The 20872-nt window shown below is 40.3% G+C and overlaps 1 protein-coding gene across 3 annotated transcripts in view; it reads left to right on the plus strand.

Annotated features, from left to right (window-relative positions):
• DOP1B (DOP1 leucine zipper like protein B) overlaps window positions 1-20872 on the plus strand; it is a 121820-nt gene that overhangs the window by 23330 nt on the left and 77618 nt on the right. For all 3 annotated transcript variants that reach the window (XM_071430118.1, XM_071430116.1, XM_071430117.1), the window contains exons 4-14: window positions 136-306; window positions 6311-6500; window positions 8038-8136; window positions 10072-10195; window positions 10700-10800; window positions 11229-11343; window positions 13061-13181; window positions 13623-13742; window positions 14286-14391; window positions 14470-14661; window positions 18632-19334. In XM_071430118.1, the coding sequence (XP_071286219.1) occupies window positions 136-306; window positions 6311-6500; window positions 8038-8136; window positions 10072-10195; window positions 10700-10800; window positions 11229-11343; window positions 13061-13181; window positions 13623-13742; window positions 14286-14391; window positions 14470-14661; window positions 18632-19334 (2042 nt within the window). The remainder of the gene's footprint in view (window positions 1-135; window positions 307-6310; window positions 6501-8037; window positions 8137-10071; window positions 10196-10699; window positions 10801-11228; window positions 11344-13060; window positions 13182-13622; window positions 13743-14285; window positions 14392-14469; window positions 14662-18631; window positions 19335-20872) is intronic.

Consider the following 20872-nt stretch of genomic DNA (forward strand, 5'->3'; position numbering starts at 1 on the left):
CACCAAAGGGCTCACTAAGAATCCTTTTTGTACATGTCATTTTAATTTTTTCCCTAAGGCATAACCATCTCAATCTATTTAAATTAACTCTCATTTTGTCTTTTTTTGTTTTGTTTTGTTTTTTTTTAACTCAAGCTCTGGTTTGTTCCCTCTGCTGGCAAATGCAGCAATGTCAGTGAGACCTGTTCTCCTTGGCTTGTATGAGAAATATTTCCTCCCTCTCCAAAAATCCCTCCTGCCTGGTCTCCAGGCCTTTGTCATTGGGCTGCTGCCTGGCTTGGAAGAAGGATCAGAAATTTATGACAGGTAATATGAATTATTCCATAGTCATTGAAGCAATATCCAGTGTTCTGATTTTCTAGGGAATTCTCAGGAAATTTCTGTCAGATTTCTATAAATAAAAGAGCTTCTAAAGGGGGATGAATGGTGGGACCTGGAAAAATGCTGAAATAAAAAAACCCTTTCCTCTCTATTTTCATCCCAGGAGGAGAAGACAAGAGGAAAAGGAGGGTTAAAAAAAGAGAAGAGGAAAAGGAGGGTTAAAAATAGAAATGCTGAAAGAAAAGAATAAAAAATTTCTTAAAGCTCCTCTGACTCCTAAATAATTCACCTGACTCCCCAAACCACTGCTCTGGAGATAAATTCTATTTGAATTCTGTAACATAAGAGAGCAGCTGAATTCTTTCCAATATTTCTGTATAATCTGGCAAAAATATGGAGCAGGGAATTAAAGGGAATTGCAAATGAACTTCCAAGATCTGACCTCTGGTTTTACACTTTTTTCCCTATTTTTGATGGCATCATTTTTCTCTTTGCCTTGAAGAAATAGGACCTGACATAAATTTCATAAATCTTGGGAAACATTCATTTAAATGTTAAAATTAATTTAATTGGGGTTTTTTTGAAATACCAATTTACATGAGGGAGTTTTTCTTTTGTTTCCTCATTGCAATGATTCTGTGGTAAAAATGTCTTGTCAGAAGCTGTGTCAGGTTAATTTTCAATTCTTTTTCAACTCTCTGCTGAGTGTTTTGAGAACCTTCAATATTGAGGACTAAAATTAATCAGATGAACTTCCAATGTCTGACCTCTGGTTTTACACCTTTTTCCCTATTTTTGATGGCATCATTTTCCTCTTTGAGCAAACAGGATCTGACATAAATTTCATAAATCTTGGGAAATATTCATGTTAAAATTAATTTAATTGGGTTCTTTTTTTTAAATACCAATTTACATGAGAGACTTTTCCTTTAGTTTATTCATTGCAATGATTCTGTGGTAAAAATGTCTTGTCAGAAGCTGTGTCAGGTTAATTTTCAATTCTTTTCCAACTCTCTACTGAGTGTTCTGATAACCTTCAATATTGAGGACTAAAATTAATCAGATGAACTTCCAAGATGAACTTCCAATGTCTTACCTCTGGTTTTACCCCTTTTTCCCTATTTTTGATGGCATTGTTTTCCTCTTTGAGCAAACAGGATCTGACATAAATTTCATAAATCTTGGGAAATATTCATGTTAAAATTAATTTAATTGGTTTTTTTTTGAAATACCAATTTACATGAGGGACTTTTCCTTTTGTTTCCTCATTGCAATGATTCTGTGGTAAAAATGTCTTGTCAGAAGCTGTGTCAGGTTAATTTTCAATTCTTTTTCATGAGAGGCTCTCTGCTGAGTGTTCTGAGAACCTTCAATATTGAGGACTAAAATTAATCAGATGAACTTCCAATGTCTGACCTCTGGTTTTACACCTTTTTCCCTATTTTTGATGGCATCGTTTTCCTCTTTGAGCAAACAGGATCTGACTACATTTTATCAATCTTGGGAAATATTTATGTTAAAATTAATTTAATTGGGTTTTTTTTTGAAATACCAATTTACATGAGGGACTTTTTGTTTATTCATTGCAATGATTCTGTGGTAAGAGTGTCTTGTCAGAAGCTGTGTCAGGTTAATTTTCAATTCTTTTTCATGAGAGGCTCTCTGCTGAGTGTTCTGAGAACCTTCAGTATTGAGGACTAAAATGAATCAGATGAACTTCCAATGTCTGACCTCTGGTTTTACCCCTTTTTCCCTATTTTTGATGGCATCATTTTCCTCTTTGAACAAACAGGATCTGACATACTTTTCATAAATCTTGGGAAATATTCATGTTAAAATTAATTTAATTGGGTTTTTTTTATAAAATACCAATTTACATGAGGGACTTTTCCTTTTGTTTGCTCATTGCAATGATTCTGTGGTAAAAATGTCTTGTCAGAAGCTGTGTCAGGTTAATTTTCAATTCTTTTCCAACTCTCTACTGAGTGTTCTGAGAACCTTCAATATTGAGGACTAAAATTAATCAGATGAACTTCCAAGATGAACTTCCAATGTCTTACCTCTGGTTTTACACCTTTTTCCCTATTTTTGATGGCATTGTTTTCCTCTTTGAGCAAACAGGATCTGACATACTTTTCATAAATCTTGGGAAATATTTATGTTAAAATAATTTAATTGGGTTTTTTTTGTAAAATACCAATTTACATGAGGGACTTTTCCTTTTGTTTGCTCATTGCAATGATTCTGTGGTAAGAATATCCTGTCAGAAGCTGTGTCAGGTTAATTTTCAATTCTTTTTCATGAGAGGCTCTCTGCTGAGTGTTCTGAGAACCTTCAATATTGGGGACTAAAATTAATCAGATGAACTTCCAATGTCTGACCTCTGGTTTTACACCTTTTTCCCTATTTTTGATGGCATCATTTTCCTCTTTGAGCAAACAGGATCTGACATACTTTTCATAAATCTTGGGAAATATTCATGTTAAAATTAATTTAATTGGGTTGTTTTTTTTAAATACCAATTTACATGAGAGACTTTTCCTTTAGTTTATTCATTGCAATGATTCTGTGGTAAAAATGTCTTGTCAGAAGCTGTGTCAGGTTAATTTTCAATTCTTTTCCAACTCTCTACTGAGTGTTCTGATAACCTTCAATATTGAGGACTAAAATTAATCAGATGAACTTCCAAGATGAACTTCCAATGTCTTACCTCTGGTTTTACCCCTTTTTCCCTATTTTTGATGGCATTGTTTTCCTCTTTGAGCAAACAGGATCTGACATAAATTTCATAAATCTTGGGAAATATTCATGTTAAAATTAATTTAATTGGTTTTTTTTTGAAATACCAATTTACATGAGGGACTTTTCCTTTTGTTTCCTCATTGCAATGATTCTGTGGTAAAAATGTCTTGTCAGAAGCTGTGTCAGGTTAATTTTCAATTCTTTTTCATGAGAGGCTCTCTGCTGAGTGTTCTGAGAACCTTCAATATTGAGGACTAAAATGAATCAGATGAACTTCCAAGATCTGGCCTCTGGTTTTACACCTTTTTCCCTATTTTTGATGGCATTGTTTTCCTCTTTGCCTTGAAGAAATAGGATCTGACACACATTTCATAAATCTTGGGAAATATTTATGTTAAAATTAATTTAATTTTTTTTTTTTGTAAAATACGAATTTAAATGAGGGACTTTTGTTTGCTCATTGCAATGATTCTGTGGTAAGAATATCCTGTCAGAAGCTGTGTCAGGTTAATTTTCAATTCTTTTTCATGAGAAGCTCTCTGCTGAGTGTTCTGAGAACCTTCAGTATTGAGGACTAAAATGAATCAGATGAACTTCCAATGTCTGACCTCTGGTTTTACACCTTTTTCCCTATTTTTGATGGCATCATTTTCCCTCTTTGAACAAACAGGATCTGACACACTTTTCATAAATCTTGGGAAATATTCATGTTAAAATTAATTTAATTGGGGTTTTTTTGAAATACCAATTTACATGAGGGACTTTTCCTTTTTTTTATTCATTGCAATGATTCTGTGGTAAAAATGTCATGTCAGAAGCTGTGTCAGGTTAATTTTCAATTCTTTTTCATGAGAGGCTCTCTGCTGAGTGTTCTGAGAACCTTCAGTATTGAGGACTAAAATGAATCAGATGAACTTCCAATGTCTGATCTCTGGTTTTACACCTTTTTCCCTATTTTTGATGGCATCATTTTCCTCTTTGCCTTGAAGAAATAGGATCTGACACACATTTCATAAATCTTGGGAAATATTTATGTTAAAATTAATTTAATTTTTTTTTTTTTGTAAAATACCAATTTACATGAGGGACTTTTGTTTGCTCATTGCAATGATTCTGTGGTAAGAATATCCTGTCAGAAGCTGTGTCAGGTTAATTTTCAATTCTTTTTCATGAGAGGCTCTCTGCTGAGTGTTCTGAGAACCTTCAATATTGAGCACTAAAATTTATCAGATGAATTTCCAAGATCTGACCTCTGGTTTTACACCTTTTTCCCTATTTTTGATGGCATCATTTTCCTCTTTGAACAAACAGGATCTGACATACTTTTCATAAATCTTGGGAAATATTCATGTTAAAATCAATTTAATTAGGATTTTTTTTTGAAATACCAATTTACATGAGGGACTTTTCCTTTTTTTTATTCATTGCAATGATTCTGTGGTAAGAATGTCTTGTCAGAAGCTGTGTCAGGTTAATTTTCAATTCTTTTTCATGAGAGACTCTCTGCTGAGTGTTCTGAGAACCTTCAGTATTGAGGACTAAAATTTATCAGATGAACTTCCAATGTCTGACCTCTGGTTTTACCCCTTTTTCCCTATTTTTGGTGGCATCATTTTCCTCTTTGAACAAACAGGATCTAACATACTTTTCATAAATCTTGGGAAATATTCATGTTAAAATTAATTTAATTGGGGTTTTTTTGAAATACCAATTTACATGAGGGACTTTTCCTTTTGTTTCCTCATTGCAATGATTCTGTGGTAAGAATATCCTGTCAGAAGCTGTGTCAGGTTAATTTTCAATTCTTTTTCATGTGAGGCTCTCTGCTGAGTGTTTTGAGAACCTTCAATATTGAGGACTAAAATGAATCAGATGAACTTCCAAGATCTGACCTCTGGTTTTACCCCTTTTTCCCTATTTTTGATGGCATCGTTTTCCTCTTTGCCTTGAAGAAATAGGATCTGACACACATTTCATAAATTATGGGAAATATTTATGTTAAAATTAATTTAATTTTTTTTTTTTGTAAAATACCAATTTACATGAGGGACTTTTGTTTCCTCATTGCAATGATTCTGTGGTAAGAATATCCTGTCAGAAGCTGTGTCAGGTTAATTTTCAATTCTTTTTCATGAGAGGCTCTCTGCTGAGTGTTTTGAGAACCTTCAGTATTGAGGACTAAGATTAATCCATCTCCTGCTGTTCCTGAAAGTGATCGAAGTGCTGAGGTTGTGCTTCAGCCCAGACCCATTCCCAGCTCCAGATTTCCCTGAGTTTGTGCACTCACACAGAAAATGGGAGAGGAAAGCTGCTTTGAGGGATTTCTTTTATAAATAAATGGAAAAAACCCCATCACACTGGGAGGCGTTTCCTCTTCTGAGCTGGGATTTTCCTCTTTTCTCAACCTTGCATTCCTCATGTGAGGTTTTAATTCCTCCTTTATGGTAAAACACCAAAGTGTTCCAGAGCAGGGACTGTGCTGCAGCCCCAGGATTTTCAGTGGGATGCTCTGGAATTGATTTCAGGGTGTCCTGTGTGCAATTTGTTGTTTTATCTCATGGAATCCTGGACTGGTTTGGCTGGGAAGGGACCTTAAAGCTCACCCAGTGCCACCCCTGCCATGGCAGGGACACCTCCCACTGTCCCAGGCTGCTCCAGGTCCTGTCCAGCCTGGCCTTGGGCACTGCCAGGGATCCAGGGGACTTCACATCTCTTGTTTTTCTTCATCCAGTGCCTTAAAAATTGACCCTGATGGTTTGAAAGTAGGAATTTTTAGGGTAACCTCCAGCTCCCAGACTGATAAAATTGCCTTTTAGACTTTAACATCTGCTTCAATGACTTCCAATTCAGCTTTTCACACCTCTGACAATGAACATTCTGCAGTAAAGGTGCTGCAGTTGTTTGGTCAGAGCTAAATATTTGCAGATATTTCCTGGAGAATTTTGCAGTGTGTGAACAGAGACTTTGTTTTAATGACAAAGAATTGAGTGGGTTTGATTATTTTTGTACAGTGAGATTCATCCATCACCCCCTGGGACAGGGGAAGGTTCCCTGCCCATGGCAGGGGGTGGAATGAGATGATTTTTGGGTCCCTTCCAACCCAAACCATCCCAAGATTCTGCGATAAAGGGAAATACTGACAACAGAAAGCTGCAAAACATCAAATCAATTCGATCAACTCTACAGAATTCCATTTCTGTGGTATAAAATCAGCTAACAAAGGGGTTTTCTCTCTGTCTGGGTACAGAACAGATGCTCTGCTGGTGAAGCTGTCCCTGCTGATGGGCCAGGAGGTGTTTTATGGAGCTCTCTGGGGCAGTGTCCTGGGCAGCCCCTCCATCAGGCTCCCTGCTTCCCTCTTCATTGTCAGCCACATCAACAGGGAACTCTCTGGCAAACAGCAGAAATTCATGCTTGGCACTGATTATAAACTCACTGTAAGTTCATTTTACACCCTTGTTTGGATTTGAAAAGCCAGGTGTCTGCTAAGGAAAGCAGGAGACTCCTTTGAAATGGAAAATGTAAACCCTCTCCTCCAAATTATTGTAATTTTGAAATGAAGGGGCTCTCAGGCAAAGATGTGGGAGTAGGAATAACAGTTCTGTAGTAGGGATAAAAGAATTAAAAGAAAAAATCAAAATAAGAATGCAGTAATACAAAGCAGCACTGCCAGAGTCAGACCATGCCCTGACATGCTGTGGGTCACAGTGGTGGCAGCAGTGCCATTAAATTATTGTAATTTTGATATGAAGGGGCTCTCAAGCAAGTATATAGGAACAGAATAACAGTTCTTTACTAGGAAAAATATTAAAAATAAAAAGAAAATCTAAAACCAAAAATTCAATCATACAAAACAACTCTGCCAGAGTGAGAGCAGTCCCTGTCCCCTGTGTGTCAGGGGGTGGCACAGCCCCATCCCATGGGGGCTCAGCCCTCCTGCAGTGCCAGCTGTGGCTCTGCTGGAGCAGGGATCCTGCACAAGGGGGGAGTTTTCCTCTGCAGCTCCAGGGCTGCTGCAGATGGGCCTGGGCTCCCTCTGGCAATGCAGGGCAGCAGAAGCTGCTCCTCTGGCAATGCACTGGGCAAAGGCTGCTGGGCTGTCCCAGCACCTCAGATTGGATCCAGGTAGGAATGCTTGGCTCCTCCCCTGGGCAATGCAGCATCTCCCCATGGGATGCTGGGATTGGATCAGCCCTGCAGGGACACTCAGTGGCCATGGACAGCAGAGATCTCCTGCAGGGAGGATTGGCTGGGGGAGAGAGAAAGAAAAAACTGCCCCATGGACAGCAGAGAACTGCCCCAGCTCTGACAGATGGGAACAGAACACACAGCCCCGGGCACTTGTAACCTAAAATAACCCCATAACCCCAGCCTTGTCTGGATTAAATTAGGATGCTATGCAATTAAAAATATTTTGAGAAGAGAGACCGAAAGGTCCATGCTCTGAAATTGCTCCATCCATTTAATTGGAAGAGCAGTTTTTTTGGTTTCAGTGTTTGATGTGCAGTTCCCAAAGTGTTTGCTGTTCTGAAATTCTGTGTCTTTTTATTTTTCCAGTGAAATGGAAATCTTCTGTAGGGAGTAATTTGTGTTGAGTGATGGAATAAGTGTAAGGCTAATTAGAGTAATATCTGCATTTTGGGAGGTTTTCCATTTTGTGACTCTGGGACATTCTGTACTCTTACAAAACCAATATTAACAATTCTTTTAATAGCCACAAAAATTTGTTTTAACTCATTTTGAATGCAGGAGTTAAACTGTAATTATCCTCTTATTTAAACAGAATATTATTCATAGGTAGCCAAATTTCCTTCCTTCCTTCCTTCCTTCCTTCCTTCCTTCCTTCCTTCCTTCCTTCCTTCCTTCCTTCCCTTCCCTTCCCTTCCCTTCCCTTCCCTTCCCTTCCCTTCCCTTCCTTTCCTCTCCTTAATTTGATAGTAAAATCAAATAAAATGTTGTTTTTTCCTTTTCCAGATCAAGTCTTTGTGTGTGTCAGTGCTGGATTCCAATGTCCTTGTGCAAAGGAACACTCTGGAAGCAATCCTCTTCTTTTTCCCATTTTATACAGCTTTGGTAAGGGGATTATTTTGGGATTTTTCCATGGAAGGTGTGTTCTGTGCAAGCAGCCCAGCTCCCACCTCTGGTATTGCCAAATGGCTGAGTTTTTAACCTTCAAAATGCATGAATTTTGGGATTTCTTCTGCCCCATCAATTTGAGGGGTGGAGGAGACTCTGCTGCTTCTCAGAGTCTTTTCAGCTCCCAAGGCTGAAGCAATGATTTCACAGGGGCTTTGAGGGGATATTTGGGATGTGCTTGAACTATTCAGGCATGAGCAGCTCATGTGGAAAACAAATGGAGTTTATTCAAGTAGCATTTTAGAATTTGGAATTGTCCACATGAAGTTATTTCTGGTAAAAACCACGAGAGAAAACCTTACTTAAAACAAAATTTGTTCCCATTGTTTCCCACGTCCCTCTGGGACAGGCAGGGTTTAGGATGGAGGAAGAGCTTTTAAGTCTTAAGGACAGGAGAAGCTTTGGGCTGAGCTCAGGGTGGCCTTGCAGGGCCTGCAGGAGCCCCAGGAAAGCTGGAGAGAGACAATTTCCAGGGCATGCAGGGACAGCACACAGGGAATGGCTTCACACTAAAAAATTGTAGGGTTAGGTGGGATATTGGGGAAGAAATTCATCCCTGGCAGGGTGGGCAGGGGCTGGGATGGAATTCCCAGAGCAGCTGGGGCTGCCCCTGGATCCCTGGCAGTGGCCAAGGCCAGGCTGGACACTGGGAGGTGTCCCTGCCATGGCAGGGTGGGATGGGATGGGATTTAAGGTCCCTCCCATCCTGTGACTCCATGATCCCACTGTTCTCAGATCCCTTGAGGTTGTGGCACGTTTATTGCTAACAAGGATGAGGGTCTGAGCCTTTCATTAGTAAATCTGCAGAGCACACTAAGCTGGGGGCTGTGTCCTTCTGTTGGAAGGTAGGAGGGCTCTGCAGAGAGACCTGGAACAGTTGGAGGAATGGACAGAGTCAAACAGGATGGAGTTTAATCAATCCAAGTGCCAAGTCCTGCATTTTGGCCACCATAACCCCTGCAATGCCAGAGGCTGGGGATGGTGTGGCTGGACAGTGCCCAGGCAGAAAAGGATCTGGGGGTGCTGACCATGAGGCAGCAGAGTGCCCTGGGAGCCAGCAAGGGATGGCTGCAGGCCTGGAGCAGGAATGGAGTGGCCAGCAGGAGCAGGGAGGTCATTCTGTCCCTGTGTCTGTCCCTGTGTCTGTCCCTGTGTCTGTCCCTGGCTGTCCCAGGAGCAGGGAGGTCATTCTGTCCCTGCACTGCTGAGGGCACACCTGGAGTGCTGTGCCCAGCTCTGGCCCCTCAGCTTGGGAAGGACCTGGGGACACTGAGCACATGCAGAGGGGCCAAGGAGGCTGGAGAGGGGCTGGGAACACAAACCCTGTGAGGAAGCCCTGAGGGAGCTGGGGGTGCTCAGCCTGGAGCAAAGGAGACTCAGGGCTGCCCTCCTCACTCTGCACAGCTCCTGAAAGGGGCCTGGGCTCAGCTGGCCCTGGGCTCTTTCTCCAGCAGCACTGACACAACCAGAGCACACAGCCTCGAGCTGCACCAAGGGAAATCCAGGTTGGAGAGCAGGGAAAAGGTTTTTCCAGCAAGGGTGAGAAAGTTCTGGAATGGCTGCCCGGGGAGGTGGTGGAGTCCCCATGCCTGGGTGTGTTTAACAAAGCCTGGATGTGGCACTGGGTGCCAGGGTTCAGTTGAGGGGTTGGGGCTGGGCTGGACTCGATGACCTTGAAGGTCTCTCCCAACCTGGTCATTCTGGGATTCTGGGAATTCTTGACATTTTTAGCACATAAACCATTTTCCTGTTGATGCTTTGTTACCTTTTCCCCAATACATCATTACTCCCAGTTCAAAAACCCAGCCCATCACCAGTTTGACTCCTTTCAGTGCTCACCAACAGCTCAAAAATCTTTCTTTTCCACCCTAGGACTGCAAGGAAAGCACCATCCTGCTCAGAAGGGCTGATCTGGTTTATATCCTGTCAGCAGCTACTCAAACTCTGCTGAGGAGAGACATGTCCCTCAACAGGAGATTGTATGCCTGGCTGCTAGGTACTGTGCAAAACCCTGAGAACTTCAATATTCTGCATAATTGAGAGCAAAAAAAAAATCAGTGTTGAAAATTGAAATACACTTCTTTATCTGTTAATGAATGATGGTAAAGTAAATTGGTGTTTGTTTTCCATTTATCAAGTGCCTTAGTACAATTAAAATTTTGGTGAACAGGGCTTCTCTTCAGAGGTGAATTTATTTCTCTCTGAATCCCAGGGTATCTGATAAATTCTGGTTCCACCCACAGCTTGTTGTGAAATGGTTCAGTGGACTAAAAGGACTAAAAGTTACTATTTTAACCTTATTTTTCTGGAAGAAATAGTGATTCCCAGTATATTTGGCCTTGGTTTTGATTTATGTGTTTTGCAGAACATCTGGATGCCCTCAGTTTGGGAGTGTGGGCTGTTGAAATGCCAAAGATTAAAAATGCAGTGTAAATTCAATATAAACCCCTCAGTGCTCTGTGCTGCTCTCTGAGCTCCTCCTGCCTCTGTTTTCTTGTAGGTTCTGATATTAAAGGTGGCACTTTTGCTCCAGACTCCACCACTTCTGAAGACCATGCTGTTTATTTCTTTGGAAAATACTCTAAAGATCTTTTGGTTGAGGTTGGTGTTCATTTTATACAGACATATTCCAAATAAATTCATGATCCTTGCAATTTTAGCTCAAACTGTGTCCAAAATGATTCTCAATTTTTGGTTTGTCCTTCCCTCTCTGTCCCTGTGGTTACATTTCCATCTGTGCTGTATTTATCCCAATAGTGGGTTGCTTATGGAATCTAAGGAAACCAAAGGGAAGCATCTTGGCTGAACTACCTGAATTATTTAAAAATGTTTCTCTGGATAAGATCAGCCCTTGAGTAGAGATGATGGGAAGATGGAATTGATTTCTTTACCCTGGATGGAAAATTGGACCCCATTTGTAGTCAGTCCTAACAAAATCAAATTTAGCAACACTTCAGCACTTATTAAGATAACAGTCTGTCTCTGATGGGTAACATTGTGATAACATTGTGATGTTTTCCTTTTCCTAGAGTTTGATTGTGATTCTGCATCAGAAATTCCCAGAGGCTGACCCAGAGGAGCAGCACCAGGCTTATCTCAAACCCTTCCGAATCCTCATCAGCCTCCTGGACAAACCTGAAATAGGTGAAGTGTTCATCCCAAATCTGAGCAGGACTTAACAAAACACTGCCCAGCCCTGATCCTGTGTGTGTGGGAGTGTGTAGGAGGCTGTTCCTTGCCTTGGCCCTGCTCTGGAACAAATTCCCTCTCCAGGTTCTCTCTGGCTGCCCCACAGAGCCCTGCAGAGCATGGATAGGTCCCAGGGAGGGAAATGCAACTCTGTGCCCTCCTGTAGGGTCAGCACAGCCCAGGCTGGGGGTTCTGCCAACCCCAACCCTACAGGCTGGGACAGAGAGTCCTGAGAGCTGCTCAAGCAGGAAAGGCCCTGGGGGTGCTGGGGACAGGGGCTGGACACGAGCCCAGGGGTGCCCAGGGGGACAAGAGGCCCCTGGCAGCTGGGCTGGATGAGGAATTGTGTGTGCAGCAGGAGCAGGGCAGGGATTGTCCCTCTGTGCTGGGGTCCCTCCAGGGCTGGGCCCAGTTCTGGCCCTGCAGGAGGGGCCTGGAGGGGCTGGAGCGTGTCCAGGGCAGGGAACGGAGCTGGGCAGGGGCTGGAGAATCCCTGAGGGAGCTGGGCAGGGGCTGGAGAATCCCTGAGGGAGCTGGGCAGGGGCTGCAGAATCCCTGAGGGAGCTGGGCAGGGGCTGCAGAATCCCTGAGGGAGCTGGGCAGGGGCTGGGGCTGGAGCAAAGGAGGCTCAGGGGCCCTTGTGGCTCTGCACAAGTCCCTGCCAGGAGGGGCAGTGAGGGAGGGTCAGGCTCTGCTGCCCTGTCCCAAGGGAAAGGAGGAGAGGAAATGGCCTCAAATGGCACCAGGGCAGGCTCAGGTTGGAGATGGGGACAGAAAGTTTCCCTGGCAGAGTGCTCAGGCCTTGGGCTGAGCTGCCCAGGGAGGTTTGGGATCACTGGAATTGTCCCAGAGCAGTCTGGATGTGGCCTTGGGGACAGGGATTGGGGTGATGGCACTGGGTGATTCTAAAGGGCTCTTCCAGCCTTGATAATTTTGGGATTCTGAGCCTTGAGCTGGCATCTGAGGGCACTTTAAAAAAGCACTTCCACCCTTGTGTCAATATTCAGCTCCATTTGCTCCTTGGGTGGATCTGCTCTTCCCTCTCTGTGTCTGTCCATGCAGCACCAGCAGGATGAGGCTCTGCCCATCCTTATTTCAAGGGCAAATTCACTTTTCTGCACTAAAGAATCAAACCAAAGTGACTTGATAAATTTTTAAAAATATTTTGGGTGAGGAATGATGTTGCCAAAGAGGTTGTTTCTGTTAGAAATATATTGATTAATCTAATTTAGAAAATAAATGAGAGACATTGTCCTGCTGGATGTGTTGCTTGGCTGCCTGACAATCTGCATTAATCCAAAGTACAAATAAAGGGATCATAAATCCCTTTTAAACCAAGGATATTCAGCTAAACTGCATTATCCAGTTTAATCTTTCCAGTCAGAACATAAAGTTTGACTCCTTGAGCCATTAAGACTTTCACTCCCTTTAGAAATGGATTTAACAATGCAACAATTATTTAAAGGTATCAAATCAAACATAACAAGCTTTGACCTTTTCTGCTATTCTTAGTCACTTAAACTTTTATATTTTCATTTTTAAAAGCACTCATTGCAATGCTTTATACACTACTTTTATTTTTTTAACTATTCCAAGTTAAGGGCAATGAAATTATTATTTCTTCCCCTCCTCTGTAAACAACTCCTGGATTCTTTTTTCCCTTTCCTTGCAGGACCACAGGTTGTTGGAGATCTGTTCCTGGAAGTTCTTAGAGCTTTTTATTCCTACTGCAAAGACACCCTGGGTTCTGATCTCAAACTCAGCTACAATCAAAGTGGCAACACCCTGGCAAGGTATGACAAATTTCCAGCTCTGAGCTGAAACTGGATCATTTTTTTTAAAGTTTAATGGTTAAAATGAAGGAGTTTATGAAGTTTTGGGTTGTAACAAAGTGACTTTCTGGCCAGAGGATGAAATTTTTCTCTGGCTTCCCCTTTTCTCTCCACACAATGAGTTTCTCTTGGATTAGCAGAGAAAAAAGGAAGTTTGCTGCATGTGATGGGTGTTGAGTAACCCCAGTGACATCAGGCTGCTGGCAGAGCTCAGCCTTGTGATTCCCATCATCTGCAAGATGCTCCAGCTCCACTATGATTTAGTCTTTGATTAAAAAAAAAAAAAATCAATGTTTTTTTAGCTTGTAGAGAAAGGGGAAAAGAGATTTTTGAATCCATCAGCTCATGTGATGTGAATCCTCACTGACATCTGCTTTTCTTTTCCTTTTCTCTCCCTTGCAGTGCAATCAAAGAGAATAAAAATGCTTCAGAAATTGTCAAAACAGTGAATTTGCTGATCACATCCTTAAGCACTGATTTCCTCTGGGATTACCTGACCAAATGCTTTGAAGATTGTTTCAGGTGTTTATGTTTTGCTCTCAAAAATGCCACTTCAGAGCTGTCTGTTCAGGATAATAATGTTTACTGCAGCTTTTAAGGGACATCACACATGGTAGAACCAGCCAGGTCTGTAAATTGTGTCCACAAATAATTCAGGAGTGCAACCAGGTAAACAATGAGATGGAAATTTCAACCTGGGAACAAAGGAAATTCCTTTCAAATCAACAGAAGAAGGAAAAAGGGTTGGGAGGGAAGGTGGAGAGGTCTTTGTAGAAGAAAAATAAAGATACTAAATGGCCTTTAAGGTCTCTTCCAACCCTCTGATTAGATGATATCTCTCTTTTTATCATTTTCTAACTCTAAGAAAGAAGATTGTGCAATCTGAAAATTGGCAGCTCTTCATCATAGCACACAGAGTTGAGGTTGTTTTCACAGAATATTTTCCACTGCTCTGTTAGAAGCCCTTTGCCTCAGAGCTGTTCAGTATTTTGTGCTGATTTTAACAAAGCTTTTTGCTTGTAACCAGAACTTTGCCCTTCCATAAGAATGTTTCTTTCACTCCAGAAACAAATCCACAGGGATGAGGTATCCTCTGGAAGATGTGAGCCCTCCTCCTACCATTGCAGAGCTGTGCACTCTGCTGGTGTTCCTGCTGGATGTGATTCCCCTGGTAAGGCTGGCTTTGACAGTCCCTCCCAGTGATGGCTGGGCTGGGATAACTCCTTTAAACATTCCTTTGTTATTGCAGGAGCTCTACTCAGAGGTGCAGACTCAGTACCTGCCCCAGATGCTCAGTTACATGGTGCAGTCTCTCCTGGAAAACATGGAAGTCTTGGGGCTGCCAGAACTCACCCATGCCTTAAAAACCTGTTTTAAGGTGCTCAGCAAGGTGCAAATGCCCCCTTCCTACCTGGACATTGAGACAGGCAGTGGCAATGGGGTAGGTGATTTTCAACTCCTCAGAGATGGGTAAAACCCTTTAAAACTCTTGGTTTAAATGGTTTTGGGACAGAATTTAAAATGCTGATTCTCCTTCATGACAATTGCACATCAAGGGAGCCACAGGAAAGGTGGAGAGAGACAATTCCAAAAAATTCAATTTCAGAATTGGATGGAGAGAGAGAATTTCCAAGGGATGGAGGGAAAGGACACAGGGAATGGCTTCAAACTAAAAAAGAGTAGGATTAGATGGGATATTGGCAATGAGGAATTGTTCCCTGGGAGGGTGGAGAGGGGCTGGGATGGAATTCCCAGAGCAGCTGGGGCTGCCTCATCCCTGAAGTGTCCAAAGCCAGCTTGGACAGGGTTTGGAGCAGCTTTGGAGCAGCCTGGGACAGTGGGAGGTGTCCCTGCCATGGCAGGGGTGCCACTGGATCATTCTAAGATCCCTTCCAACCCAAACCTATAATTCTATGAAATTCTTAGGTACAACAATAAAGATTTTTTTAAATTTCCCTTCTTTGGCTCCTTCCAGAGCACTCTGCTGCCTTGTTCCTCTCACTGGGTGTTCAGTTCTGGCCTGTTTGAATTATTTGTGGCACTGAAGGGCTTTAGTCTTGTCTGCCCCTGAGAAGGATGGGATCTCAATGGTTTTGGAAGCAGAATGCAGTAGCTGAAAACTGGAGTGACCAAATGCAGCCCAGCTTCACAGCTGGTTAGGTCTGCAGGGCTTTCAATGAGTATTTCAGTGGAACACAATGGGGCATTGTTGGTGTGCAAAGGACCATGAGCAATAAATGGGATAAAGCAAGGCCAGGACACAGCCTGCCAAAATGTGCCAGCAGAACAAATAATAACAAATAACAAATAAATAACAAAAACCTGCACTTGAGCAGAAATGCTGCAGCAGATGGAACACTGCTCTGGGGGAAATGGGCTTAAGGGAGCACATCCCTCTGTTTGATGAGTCAGTTGTGAGGTTATAGAGATAATAAAGATACAAACAAACAAATAAATAAATAAATATAAAAGTATTTTATATTATAAATTTTTACAGATACTGAGTTTTAAAGAGAAATTAATGGAACACTGCTCTGGGGGAAATGGGTTTAAGGGAGCACATGCCTCTGTTTGATGAGTCAGTTGTGAGGTTATAGAGATAATAAACATACAAACAAACAAATAAATAAATATATAAAGTATTTTATAAATGTATACAGATATTGAGTTTTAAACAGAAATTAATGGAGCTGCTCTGGGGGAAATGGGTTTTAAGGGAGCACATCCCTGTTTGATGAGTCAATTGTGAGTTTTATAGAAATAATAAACAAACAAACAAATAAATAAGTAAATAAATAAAGTATTTTATATTATAAATTCATACAGATATTGAGTTTTAAAGAGAAATTATTGGAGATGCTGTGGGGAGAAATAGGTTTTAAGGGAGCACATCCCTCTGATGAGTCAATTGTGTGAGGTTTATACAGATATTTATATAGAATATAATAAAGATATATAATATAATACAATATAATATAATTCAATACAATACAATGTAATAAATATAATTAATATAATATAATATAATATAATATAATATAATATAATATAATATATACTTTTTTAAAAAATTATCAATTTTTACAGATATTGGGTTTTAAAGGGGAATGAATGGAGCTGCTCTGGGGGAAATGGGTTTTAAGGGAGCACATCCCTCTGTTTGATGAGTCAATTGTGAGTTTTATAGAAATAATAAACAAACAAACAAACAAATAAATAAGTAAATAAATAAAGTATTTTATATTATAAATTCATACAGATATTGAGTTTTAAAGAGAAATTATTGGAGATGCTGTGGGGAGAAATAGGTTTTAAGGGAGCACATCCCTCTGATGAGTCAATTGTGTGAGGTTTATACAGATATTTATATAGAATATAATAAAGATATATAATATAATACAATATAATATAATTCAATACAATACAATGTAATAAATATAATTAATATAATATAATATAATATAATATAATATAATATAATATATACTTTTTTAAAAAATTATCAATTTTTACAGATATTGGGTTTTAAAGGGGAATGAATGGAGCTGCTCTGGGGGAAATGGGTTTTAAGGGAGCACATCCCTCTGTTTGATGAGTCAATTGTGAGTTTTATAGAAATAATAAACAAACAAACAAATAAATAAATAAGTAAATAAATAAAGTATTTTATATTATAAATTTATACAGATATTGAGTTTTAAAGAGAAATTATTGGAGATGCTCTGGGGTGAAATAGGTTTTAAGGGAGCACATCCCTCTGATGAGTCAATTGTGTGAGGTTTATACAGATATTTATATAGAATATAATAAAGATAATATAATAAAGATATATAATATAATACAATATAATATAATTCAATACAATACAATGTAATAAATATAATTAATATAATATAATATAATATAATATAATATAATATAATATAATATATACTTTTTTAAAAATTATCAATTTTTACAGATATTGGGTTTTAAAGGGGAATGAATGGAGCTGCTCTGGGGGAAATGGGTTTTAAGGGAGCACATCCCTCTGTTTAATGAGTCAATTGTGTGAGGTTTATACAGATATTTATATATAATATAATAAAGATAATATAACAAAGATAATATAATAAAGATATATAATATAATACAATATAATAATATAATTCAATACAATACAATACAATGTAATAAATATAATATAGTATAATATAATATAATATAATATAATATAATATAATATAATATAATATATAATTTTTTTATTATATATTTTTACAGATACTGGGTTTTAAAGGGGAATGAATGGAGCTGCTCTGGGGGAAATGGGTTTTAAGGGAGCACATCCCTCTGATGAGTCAATTGTGTGAGGTTTAAACAAATATTTATATATAATATATTTTATATTATACAGATATTGGATTTATACAGATATTGGGTTTTAAAGGGAAATAATGGAGCTGCTCTGGGGGAAATGGGTATTAATGAGTCAATTGTGAGGTTCATACAGATATTTATATATAATAAATATATATAAATAATATATTTTATATTATATGTTTATACAGATATTGGGTTTTGAAGGGACATTAATGGAGCTGCTCTGGGGGAAATGGGTTTTAAGGGAGCACATCCCTCTGATGAGTCAATGGTGTGGTTTATACAGATATTTATAGCAGATATTTGAATAAAAATAAATATATAAAAATAATATATTTTATATTATGTAATTATACATATATTGCATTTTAAAGGGAAATTAATGGAGCTGCTCTGGGGGAAATGGGTTTTAATGAGTCAATTTTGAAGTTTATACAGATATGTATATATAATAAATATATATAGAATGTATTTTATATTATATATTTATACAGATATTGGGTTTTAAAGGGAAATTAATGGAGCTGCTCTGGGGCGAAGTGGGTTTTAAGGGAGCACATCTCTCTATTTGATGAGTCAATTGTGAGGTTTATAGAGATATTTATATATTATGTATATAAAATATATTTTATATTATATATTTATACAGATATTGGGTTTTAAAGGGAAATTAATGGAGCTGCTCTGGGGGAAATGGGTTTTGAGGGAGCACATCCCTCTGATGAGTCAATTGTGAGGTTATAGAGATATTTATATATAAGAAACATAAAAATATATAATATAATAATATATTATATATATAATAGATAAAATAAATATATACAATATAATTGTTTATAAATAATTAAATATATTATATATAATTATATATAATATATTTATACAGATATTTGGTTTTAAAGGGCAATGAATGGATCTCTTTATAAACAACTGTGATCCTGAAACTGGGCATCACAAACAGCAATTGTTCCTTTTTCTGTCACTGCTGTTCTCCAAGTGAAAACTCTGTTGGCAGTGCCACATTAACCACATCCCTACTGCTCTTGCAGAGCCCAGTGCCAAAGGAGGATGTGGACATAACCCTGGAGAGCAAACCTGGGCTGCAGGAGGAGGAGGAGGAGCAAATGTCTGTGAGGGCATCGTCTCCATTCGCCACCCTCAAGTCAGAGGACAGTGGCATTGGCCTGAGTGCCTCCTCCCCAGAGCTGTGCCAGCACCTGGGGGTGCCCACGGTGACCCTGGAGAGAGATGATGTCTGGAAAAAAGGAGGCAGCATCCAGAAAACCCTGCACTGCATCCAGGAGCTGCTGGCCAAGTTTGCCAGCAAATATATTTTTGGGGTGCAGCTCCAAGAAATGAGTCCTGAAGGGATTGCAGCAATAAATCTGAGTGGGAAGGAGAAAAAGGAGAATGGCTACAGGTTCCCTGAGAGTGGCAACAAGAAAAAGAGTCCCTGGGATGGCAAACAAATCACTGTGCCTCAGGTGAAACAAATGCTCTCAGAGCTGTTCTCAGCCAGGGGTTCACCCTTCAGGAGCAAGAATTCCCCTGCTCTCCTCTCTGAACACAAAAAGGAGAAGGAGGAGGAGGAGGAGGAGTGGGACCTGGAGCTGGTGCTGGGACCCCTCAGAGGGGACTGCAAGGAAGCTTTCTCTGCAGCTTGTCACCTGCTGCTGGATTGCACCACATTCCCAGTGTACCTGTCTGAGGAGGAGATGGAGCACTTGTACCTCTCGCTGTTTCAGGGGCCTGGTAAGAATTTTCCTTTCCTGAGCATTTTTAGGATGCAAACAGTCAGAGCTTGGCTCTTTTCCAGACCAGAGCCAGTAAAAACCCTTGAACAGGGCTGAAGGCAAATTGGGAATTAAAGCCTCACCCACCTCAGCATCTGGAGTGTGTCTGGCAGCTGAGTTTTACCGAACTTCTTCAACTCAATTTTTCTTTGGAAAAATACCACTAGAAAATTTGGAGCTGAAGGGATAGAAAGACCTCCTGGCCTGTACAGCCTTGCATGGTTCAGGATTTTCAGGATATCCCATCCCTGTTTTCCATGGGTTGTGCCCCCAGAAAAGGATGTTTTAGAGGAAGATGGGTGTAGGTGGAAAATTTGAGCTCTAAACCATAACAGAGGCAAAATCATCTCTTATCCCAAACCCTCAGCATTCAAAGGAGTTCAATGTAACAAATAAGAATAATTTTGTACAGCTGGAGGTCCTGTTTGTTCTTGGATTTCCAGTTCATTCCTTGGCTTTAGCAGGAGCTGGTTTTGACCTGAAGGTGAACTCACAAACAGGGCTGTGGGGAATGGAGGGGTGGGAAACTGGAAAATTGGGTTCTGTTCCTCACCTCACCCCATATCCCTGCTGTCTGATGATATTCCCATCTTCTCCATGGCTGAGCATGGCATGGACATGGAATACTTCCACTGCTCCCTCAGGAAAAGATGGCTTGGATTGATGTCAGCCACTTTGGCTGTAATTTATAAATCCTGAAAGGAGGGGCCTCAGTGCTACTGGAGGAGCATCCATGGATCCTGAGCCCTCTGGAGCTGATTGTGATAATGGCAGCTGGAAGACAAACCAGCAGCTCTAAATAATAAACATTAATTGGGAATATTTATTGGGAATATTATATATTATTGGGCTGGGAATAAACATAACGGGCAAAGCAGAAATCCTGGAGTTGTTGGGGTCCTGCAAGAGCTTTCTGATGGGAGAAGTAGGAAAAACATGGAGAGGTTGTGGCTGGCTCATCCCTGGAAGTGTTCCAGGCCAGACTTGGAGCACCCTGGGACAGTGGAAGGTGTCCCTGCTATTTCCAAGGTCCCTTCCAACCCAAACCTGCTGTGATTCCATGAGCTGTTGATGACAGGATCTGGGCACTCATTTTGGTCCTGTGACCTTGCTTAAAGGATTTTGGGAGTATCACCCCAACCCTGAGGTTTTTCATGTGGATTCTTTTGCTTCTTTTTTCTGCCAAGGTCAGGATTAAATGTGTGAGAGGGTATTTCTTGTTGGCACTCAGATGTTTATCAGTTCTTTTTTCTGTCACAGTCTCACAAACCCTGAGTTCTGCAGCACTTCACTCCAACAAACTAAAAATGGAGCCCTGTCTCTCTCTCCAAGGCCTTTGAAGGATAAACTGTCCAATTAACAAATGACACCTCAATTATTTTCACTTTTAACCCAATAACCAACCACCCATGCCCGCAATGGGGACTTTTTTATCCAATGACACAAAACCACCCAAACCCATGGAGGAGAAGGTGAAGGAGAAGGAGCAGCCTCCAC

Source organism: Agelaius tricolor, unplaced genomic scaffold (assembly GCF_023055355.1).
Source record: "Agelaius tricolor isolate 1412-34295 unplaced genomic scaffold, bAgeTri1.0.p SCAF_7, whole genome shotgun sequence".
Lineage (NCBI taxonomy): Eukaryota > Metazoa > Chordata > Aves > Passeriformes > Icteridae > Agelaius > Agelaius tricolor.